Source organism: Calidris pugnax, unplaced genomic scaffold (genome assembly GCF_001431845.1).
Source record: "Calidris pugnax isolate Ruff unplaced genomic scaffold, ASM143184v1 scaffold24, whole genome shotgun sequence".
NCBI classification, from domain to species: Eukaryota; Metazoa; Chordata; class Aves; order Charadriiformes; family Scolopacidae; genus Calidris; species Calidris pugnax.
Window position 1 is genome coordinate 6,997,014 of NW_015090922.1, and position 9,610 is coordinate 7,006,623.

Here is a 9,610-nt window from a genome sequence, read left to right on the forward strand (position 1 = left end):
CCATTTTCTCACTTGCAACAGCCCAAAGAGGGGCATAAAAATTTGCCAGGCCCTGGAGGGGGTAGTTTGTACTGACTGCGTGGTGGGGTCACCACACAGGGCAGTGAGGGTCAGCATACCCCAACCCATTCACACTGACAGAAAAGCCAGCCCCAGCAGGGGAAATGAACGGATGGATAACCACCTGCTGAAGAGGAAAATGCTGAGACAACTAGGTGCTATTGGCAATTCGGATCCTTTCTTTGATCTCAGCTGTATCTCTTTACTGTGTATAGAAAGCAAAGAGAAGAACAATGACCCTTTCTTCTAAGCCAGTGACTCTCTCAAATTCATTTTCCTGCTCTGCAATGGGAACAGAGGATCGAACCCCAGCCCGTGTTAATGAAAAAACAAACAAAAGCAGGAGTTCATTAGTGATGAAAGTTGCATTTCCCTCCAATTATTTATTTGCTTTTGCCTCTGAAGAGCCTATCTATGCATTGCATAGGAGCCTGTTGGAAGCACCTCCAGTAAAAGTCTTTGGTCAATTTGTTTAAACTCTTATCACAACAAACAGCAGGATTAAGCAGCGTGTCATCCACTTGGCCTCATCACCATCTCCTCACTTGTTCCCATGTCAAAATCTGGAGAAACTCATCACCCTCCCAGTTTGTCCCAGAGTTCAGCAGGTTCACGGCCTGTTAGTCCATGGCTAAAAACAAGTTTCAGAAGAAAGGCCACGGGAGGATGATTCACCTGCAGCCCTCCAAAAACTATTTGAGTGAGCACAGATACAGCCCTTAGAAGTATTCTTGGCTGTCAGTCCTGAACTCAGAGAGGATTTCCAGGATCTGAGGTGCTGAAGTGACTTACGCTGAACCTTTTAGTTCTTCATTACCTACTCCACTCCTGCAAGTCACTTGGCCTTCAGGCAAAATCAGAATCACAGAATGACAGAATCACATGGGGTTGGAAGGGACCTCTGGAGATCATCTAGTCCAACCCCCTGCCAAAGCAGGTCCACCCAGAGCAGGTTGCACAGGAACGTATCCAGGCAGGTTTTTAATGTCTCCAGAGATGGAGACTCCACCACCTCTCTGGGCAGCCTGTTCCAGAGCTCTGCCACCCTCAGAGCAAAGAAGTTCCTCCTCATGTTTAGGTGGAGCTTCTTATATTTAAGCTTGTGCCCATTTCCTCTTGTCCTGTCACTGGGCACCACTGAAAAAAGACTGGCCCCATCCTCTTGACACCCTCCCTATCACTTGTTCCACGCTAGTCCTGCAAACACCTTGGCATGGCTGCCAAAAGGGTCATGACACCAGCCAGCCCAAGGAACTGCAATTTCAGCATCCTTCTAGCCCGTTACTGTTTCAAGGTGCTCATTGAACAATGAAGGTCCAAAGTACCTCTGTGTGATTTGGTAGCCATCGACAGCATACACTGGCCCGTTATTTTGCCTCTATCAACAGACAAATCCACTTTAGAAGCTCTCTAGATCTACAAGCTCTGCATCTCTGCCTATGGAAAGTACCTTTGCATTATTACCATCACCCTGCATCCCCCTCATTATTTATGCCTGGTGGTACGCTATGCACTCACTATAAGCCTTTGCACGTCTGGGAGTCCCTAGTGCACCCAGGGCATCTGTGTGCATTATTTTAGGCCTGGAAAGAACCGAGTGACATGGGCTTTTTTTTTTTTTTTTTTTGGCACGGCAGAAGCTGTACCAGCCAGAGCTGCATCATTAACAGAGCACTGACTAACAAGCAAGGCACTCTGAAGGCACTGATTATGTCAAAGAAATCACAAACCTTTCTTGATTTTTCTATCACATCCTCTACACCATGCACGATAGAGAGACATGAGGAGTCATACAAAGTGCAGCCAGATCTGCTGCTTGTAGTATCCCAGGGAAAGGTGATGGGTAAAGGTATCAGATGGAGCTTGGGACCTACCGCTTTCCATACTGCTGCAGACCATCTGTGCCATTCCACCTCTGTGAGAGAGAGGTCACCAGGGTTCTTAGTGTCCCCCAAAATTAATGACATGACTGAAAAGACGACTTGGGTCCCCGCTAGCTCTGTGCTTTCTCTCTCATTTCCCCTCAGGTTTCCTGAAAGCTGAACAGGGCAGCCAGCTAAATTTGTACTGGGTCTTTCCCCAAGTACATCGCCGTGCCCTGTGCTATGCAGGAGAGGACAGGGCTTGTCCAGACAACCTGAGAGGCTGCAACAGGGTTCAGCACACACACCAGTATTGCTAAGGCCAGCCTTTGTGGGGATGGAGGGTTTCATGGTGTGCAGCCACACGGCTCCTCCACAAACCATCCCGCTTTCCTGAGCTCCTCTGGATGGGCATCAGCCCGGGACTGCAGGCAGAAATACAAACTCTCTGCTAAATTCCCCTTTCAAGGTAAAGGCATGGGATGACTGCTGAGGGGTGAACAATGTTTTCCAGCTCGGAAACCACACTTCCTCCCCCTGCACATTAGGGCTACCACCATTCCCCAGTGAACACCTTAAAAACTTGGGTTTCTCAGCGCCTGCCAACCTCCCCTCGTGGCGCTGACTGCAGGGGGCTGGGGCACAGCTCGCCCAGCAAACCAACAGCACCAGGGAAAGGCTGCTACTCCTGACCCTTGTTTGCTTTCAGGGATGCCAAGATGGGGTGGGAATGACACTGCATTTTCCTTTTCTGGAGCGACCATGACTTAGCTCAGGCGCCACAGGTCTACGGAGAGGACAAAGTCGGTCTGTTTTGTGGTGGGCGCCCTGCCAGGCTCACCCTGCCCACGGCTGCTGCAATGCCCGGCTTCCCCTGCCCAGGGGGATGAAGCAACCCCACGCCTCCTTCCCCAGCCCCAAACCCACTCCCCAGAGAGACGGAATTTGAGCAGACTAAATACTTGATATTCGCCTTTTTGCAAGACTGGTGTTTTCATCCAAGGCTAAGAATTTCATAGAGAATAATAGTAAGGCAAAAACTTTGCAAACATTTGGACTATTTACCAGGAGCATCTCCATACATAATTGCATTCCCATGCCAGCCTGGGAGCCTTCCCATCACACAGGCAGCAGGAAGCTCAGGTAAGGCTGCCTGGTATCACCTCTTCAGCATCTCCAATGACCACATGATTATTAATCACTAATGTCAACCACGTTAATATTCCAAGACCATTGCACACCTGTTCCCTAGCACCATCTGGAGGCAAACTCTGTCCTTCACCCAATTTAGTGGAAACGGTGCCTGCAGATTGAGGAGAACAAACGGCTCTAACTACCCTGGGTCAAACATTCAGCAAAGATTCAGGTGTTTGCTGTTCTGAATACACCTTGAAAGAGAGACAAATTATTCAAGTTTGGTTGTTTTCTGCAGGCCAAAAACTGTTTAAGAACATGTGTTTAAACTTAAAAAGCTAACTCCAGGCAAAAAGCAGCACACCATAGCTGTTCTGCTAAATACGGCAAAAAAAAGAAACTGAGGATGAAAATATAGAGGAAACCAAGAGTTTAAGATGGGCATCATTTACATTACAAGCTTTTGCTCCCCCACTTCCCTCCCTACCCCTATCTGGGAGCTGGTAGCTTCTCTATCTACATCCTCCTCAAGACAGGAGAAAAACCCAAACCCTTGCCTTGCAGTCCTACACCCCAAAAGGCTCACATCAGATTAATTCAGAATAGGGCATTACAAACCATTTTCCAAAGGGACAACTGGTAAGATGCTTTAACTGGGAAGACAGGAGGGAGTCTAATCTGAAAAATCACATAGGCACCTGAGACATAGAAGACACATGCTCAAATCTTAAAACCAAATACTCACACCATGGACTAGTATGATGTGTGATTTTCAACCTGAGGTGCCCATGGATTAATTTAATACTTGTGTATTTTCTTTACTGAGATAGTAAAGCTTCCCCTAAAGAGAAAAAGCGTCTGCTTCCCTAGTGGCCCTCAGAAAACTGAGTGTCATATGGAACTCACCTCATTCATTGCTGGTTTACAGATTCCAGAGCAAAACTCCACCTTAAGACAAGATGTGTGTTGGTTTTATTTATTATGCTATAAATAATAGCTTCTACAATATTATAAATATCAGTTTCTCAGTCTATAGCCGAAGAAAGTTACGAAGTTTGGGAAATACTTTCAGTGCATTCTGTGTAGTCACTTCTATAACTTCTTCAACTGGAATTTCTTTAATTTTGGCAATATATTCTGCAGCAACGTAAATATTTTTTGGTTCATTTCTCACCTGAAAAAAAAACACCAGACAAAATTACAGATGCCTGCAGATGACAAGTGTTTCGGACTCAGTATGTACTGACACAACTTCAATCAAATTGTGGCATCCCTGACAGAGAAATTACATGTATCTATTCTTCTTGGTTTACAGTTGCACTCAACGATCTTAAGGGTCTTTTCCAACCTAAATGATTCTTGGATTATTTTCCCTTTTACCCATTTCTGGAATTTCTTCTCCTTTCCCAGCCTTCAGAACACAGTTCATCTCGAAGTTTTCACTTGGCAACCTCATTCATCCCTTGTCCGTGCTTACACTACTCCACCTTCCAATGCCAGTGTCTAACCTCTGTAAGGGCTGGGTTTAGATACACTTTCACAGTAGTCCCTCTCCCCCACATTTACCTGTTTTTCGGGCCCCAGAGCAGGAGAGTCAGTTTCTAAGCACATATTTTCCAGAGGTAACAGTTTCACAAGCTTCTGCTTCTTGAAGAAAAGAAGACAGCTATTAAACGCTTTATGCACTTAGACCTGTGGGAAATAAATGTATGAAGGGATGATATCCCTTGCATTTAAAAGCAATGTTGAAAGACTTTGTTGATAAAATGCAGACAGCGGCAGCAATTTCAGAATGGAAGCAAGAATACCAGGAGCTGCTCAAGAAGTCCCTTCAGATTAGGATTATCTTGTTGAATCCATTGTTATTTATTAAATCATGTAGTTATATTGCACAAAATACCCTATATTTAGAGTTGCCAATGCAATTTTAATTTGCTATTTTTCTGTATATATACTTGTATATCTTTTTGCATCTCTGCTTTTACCCCTCAACCTCAGTTTGCTTTTGTTCTCCAGGTTCCTAACCTCGTCCCCATCTATATCCATCCCTCACACCCCCTCCACTTGAATTAAGCCTTTTCCTTTCTTGCCTTTCCTGAGCTTATCACAGAAAGTGATGATGGTGCAGGATGGAAACAGACTGCTACCCCAAAATAAGAAGTTAGCATAGCTTGTGGCAGCCCAGGGCAGAAATTAAGAGAGCAGAAATTAAGATACCTTGCGGTAATCACAATTTTTCAAAGGTCTGTAACGTAGCCAATTGTGAGCAGATTTCCTTTTGTATAGAAAGTACCATAGCAGGGAGATAGAAACTAGTACTTTTCCACGTATGTCCCTACTCTAAAACAGTACAGTGAGAAAAGCTTCCAAAGAAGAGTTCACCAGAAATCACATTAAAATGAGAAAAAAAAAAAGCCTGTTTTCTTAACCCTTGTTTCTCAGGAATAGCTGAACTGTTTTAGCCAAAATTTCCCCCCAAAAGTCTAGTTAAGGCAAAAGCCCCAGGTAGAAATTTAGCCAAAAAAAAAAAGTGCAATGCTGTAAGCAACTGAAATGCCTATTGAGAAGTGTCAGGTGACAGCAACCGTATGCAAGTACTGCTAGTCCCACTTCAAAGATTAGAACAGCAGCATATTCTTGAGCTGCACAGCAAAACCAGTCAGGTTTGCCATCACGATAAGCTGTCAGCTATCATCTGCAACCCACAAGCACCAAGAAGCAGCAACACGCCTTTAAAGGTTACCTGTTCACTCCTTATAATGGAAGGAGGAATGGAGAAGAAGTATCCAGCTTTCACCCCTTCCATCGCTACAGACGGCTTCCCATCAAATGCGTGGAGCAACACCTTCGTAGCACCTCAGAGAAAAGAAGTAAACCAAATCATTAGCAGCACTTACAGTAGGTCTGTGGTGTCACCTTCTAATGAGACCTCGGTCCCACACAGAATGAATACAGAATCCCTGCACCAGTCCTCCCAAGTTTCATGTACACAAACTGATGTGAGGACACGGCACAACTGAAGAAATTCTGTTGACAAAAGCCATGACAGAGAAAATGCATTAATAACATACCTTGTTCCTTTAAGAGATTAATCGTTGGTCTTCCAGCTGAGCGGGAATGAACATTTCTGCACAACAAGGAGAGGCCCAACATTAGGAAATTCAGCAAAACATTTTTTTTTGTACAGTCTAACAGAAGCACGTGAAGAAAATAACTAATCTGTATTATACCTTTTATCAGGAAAAAGAACCTAGAGCCATATATATGAATAATTTTAGCTACAGTGAAGATATAGCAACAACATAGCAAGGACAGGACACAGAAGACCACTGTACTCAAGTGCAAACATAGATAAAATTCTATAATTAAATCTCAGACTGTAGACTGACGGGACACTAACGCGCATTTAATCCATGTAAGAAAAGTTCTGTGAACTCTTAGTAACTGTAAATCCTGGGGAGTACTTCCACATATTACTGAGATCTGGGAAATTCTCCTACTAGCATAAACAAAACCTACAAAGGCAAATCCAGTCTTCTTGCTAACTCAATCTGCTTGATCAAAACCTGTCTTTGTCCTTCCTTCTGTTCATCCGTGCCAGCAAATCTGGGAGTGAAATCTAGTCCAACCTACAGTACAAGAAGAGAAGTAAAAAAATTTTACAGGACTAATGTTTGATTAAGCCACAATACCATACATAAAGACAAAAAAATGCTTCAAAATTGCAAGGCATTTGAAATATATATACTAGAGACTGTAATTAAAATGAGCTCAACTGTAGCTTAACTCAGAAGGAATCCATTCTTAACTATAAGCTTTTCAACTATGAAAGCTTTTATGGGCAGACAGTTACTAACAAGTGTATTTAACATTTTAATCTGGAACTGCTTTTCTGGGGTTTTATATTCTATTGACTATTATTTCAGAGTTAAGTCTCAATTCTGGATTTCTAATACAAGACCTGAACCTGTAACTTTAGTCCTACCTCTAGCAAAAATTGCCCATTAATTCTATACTTTTTTGATTTAAACGTGATCAGACAAAATTTAAAGTTTGGTAAAGCCCCATTCACAGTTACACCAACCAAAGTCCTTGATACACAGTGCAAGAACAACATGGCAAATTTAGCTACAAAGCTCTGCCAATAACCATTTTTTCCGTGGCCAGTGCAGAACCAGCCATAAGTCCCTCCAGTACGAATACACAAAAGAGGCAGACTCTACCTTAAAGCTTCCAAAATTCAATTAGTTTTTAAACAAATATAAGACAGGAGACAACACACGAATACAGACAGATGAGACATCACACAAAAAAAGGACTGTACAAGTCAGTGAGGTCCACTGAAATTGTAACTTAGCCTAAATTTGTCAGGGAAGAAGGCAGGAAGGATCTGATGAGGATAACAATGTGACTTGACACTTCACTGTGCCAGAGAATAGGTCAAAAGGTGTTGGGGTATAAGACAATACAGCGTAATTATGCAATTATTCCTACTAAATCCACCAGCATAAATGCTATCTATTTCCTAATGATGATAATGAAGAGAAAGAGAGAATCAGGCAAATCTGCGATGGAAAGCACATTAAGAGTTCACTAAATTTATTCACTAAGTTTTTGTAATTCTGGTGACGTATACTACCGAAGCCATAGACATTTAAACAAGTTATAGAATTCTACTTACTTCTCCTATCCCCACCAATTTATCTTTGTAGAGTTCTATGAGCGGCAATGCAGCATCCAGATCCTGGAAGAACAAACTAAAGATGCAACTCTCACTTCCCTTACAAGATGGAACGGGTATAAACTCGGCATTATGATTAAATTGGAATTTCCTTCATCGTTCTTGAATTCTGTACCTTAAAACTTGCCATTACTGTGAGCTTTGGGGTCAGACAGATTATAGAAACCTGCAGGATTTCCCTTCTTTGGTTAATGACCCTTCATTTCAAGTTATCTTTCCACGGAAGCAGAAGAGGTGATTAAAACAAGGCCCATAAAAAGCTTGGCAATGTTAAAAGGCTGCAGACAGCTCTCCAAGTTTTTCAGGCTAAGGGCACAAAGGGTCACCTTCCACTTCCCATCTGGGAAGGGACATCTGCCAACACACACCTGGGCTGCTGGCTGCGAGCAGCTAGCAAAGGGACATCTGCCAACACACACCTGGGCTGCTGGCTGCGAGCAAAGCACTCGCTTGGGATTGTGAAAACCGTTTCACTGCAGTACCACGGCCAGATGAGGTCCAGTGAGCAATTCTACTTTAGGACTGACGCGGACAAACGTGGATGTGCGAAGAGACCCTGGGATTTGGTCCGCTGGGTGCCCCGCGTTACAGGAGGGCAGGAAAATCACAGGGACGATCTGAAGCTCAATCAGGCAGAGCAGAGCATCCCGGCGCCCGCTCCCCAGCAGCGTTTCACAGCTGGGCTCCTCTAACTTCCCCGTGTTTGTTTTACCTCCAAGGTAACACTGCGCGGCTCCTCCGGAGAGACCTCTTGGAGGGGGTGAACTCCCAGGCAGGGCAAAACAAACCCCGGGAATCTGGACACGGAACAGGGAGCGGGAAAAAACACAGAGAAAACAAGTTTAAAAGTCACAAAGAACGGCCGGCCCGACCAAGGATGGGGACGGCGCGTCCCCCCACACCAGCTCCCGCCGGGACAGGGGTGGGGAAGGGGGTCCCGGAGTCCTCGCACCTCTCGGAGAGCGCCACGACGCTGCGGAACTCCCCGGCCCGCTCCGACACCACCACCAGCGCCGACACCGCCGCCTGCGGCAGACACAAACCCCCGCCCCGCTGAGGCCGGGCGGTGGGGCCGGGGAGGAGCGGGGGAGAGAGGGTCCCCGCCGGCCGCCTCACCTGCTCCGCCGCCCGCACCACGGCCGCCACGTCCTGCAAGAGACACGCGCCGCCTTAGAGCCGAACCCAGCCGAACCGAGCCGAGCCGAGCCGAGCCACTAACCACCCCCTCGCGCCCTTCCGCCCCTCACCGCCTGGAAGCAGGGCGCGGCGAGGTGGCAGTGGCAGTCCCCCGGCCCCATCGCCGCCGCCGCCATGCCGCGCCCCGGCCTGAGGGGAAGAGGCGGGGACATGGCGGGTTCTACTTCCGGGCCGGCATTTTCCCTACGTCCGAGGCGGGAAATGGCTGCTGGCCCGGCATCGCCGTTGTTGCCGCCGCCGCCGGGGGAGGCGGGCGCGGAGCCGCCACCGCCGCTCAGCCCTGCCGCCGCCGCCGGCCGGCGGGACCCGCGGGTGCGGTGCTGCTCGCGGCGCAGCCTGAGCGAGGTGCTGGCGCTCTGCGCCCCCTTCGTGCGGGCCCTGGCTCAGGGACAGCCGGGCGGGCCCGCCGCCGAGGGAGACGCGCTCTGGGTGAGGCTGAGGGGGGAGCGGGGAGGCGGTTGTGCCCACAGGCCCGGCCCGGAGCTGAGGCGTCCCGTCCCCTGAGGCGGCCGAGCCCTGAGGCAGGAGGGGGCCTGTCCAGGTGCAGCTGTGTTGCGCCTGCGGCTGAGGGATGGATGGCGGCTCAAGCTCTCCCGCGTCTTGCCGAACTTCGAAA

General features: G+C 47.1%; 2 protein-coding genes across 6 annotated transcripts in view; one reads left to right on the top strand and one right to left on the bottom strand.

The window, feature by feature from the left end:
* Nucleotides 1-4,005: 4,005 nt before the first annotated feature.
* Nucleotides 4,006-9,122, bottom strand: TATDN3 (TatD DNase domain containing 3). Of its 5 annotated transcripts, none has more exons than XM_014950419.1 (10): nt 9,045-9,122; nt 8,914-8,946; nt 8,750-8,823; nt 8,510-8,594; nt 7,738-7,800; nt 6,576-6,685; nt 6,128-6,183; nt 5,800-5,912; nt 4,623-4,700; nt 4,006-4,230 (listed from the first exon to the last, which is right to left on the bottom strand). In XM_014950419.1, exons 1-10 carry the CDS (start codon nt 9,108-9,110, stop codon nt 4,087-4,089), a joined length of 822 nt encoding a protein of 273 aa, XP_014805905.1. In that variant the 5' UTR covers nt 9,111-9,122; the 3' UTR covers nt 4,006-4,086. The 5 variants fall into 5 exon arrangements, with proteins under 5 accessions (XP_014805905.1, XP_014805904.1, XP_014805903.1 ...); XM_014950418.1 differs by having other exon boundaries at nt 4,623-4,703; XM_014950417.1 differs by having other exon boundaries at nt 8,750-8,946.
* A 64-nt stretch (nt 9,123-9,186) lies between these two features.
* The window catches only part of NSL1 (NSL1, MIS12 kinetochore complex component), a 12,413-nt gene continuing 11,989 nt past the window's right edge, over nt 9,187-9,610 (top strand). The window contains exon 1 of the mRNA XM_014951296.1: nt 9,187-9,423. Within this exon, the coding sequence (XP_014806782.1) occupies nt 9,196-9,423 (228 nt within the window). The 5' untranslated portion in view covers nt 9,187-9,195. The remainder of the gene's footprint in view (nt 9,424-9,610) is intronic.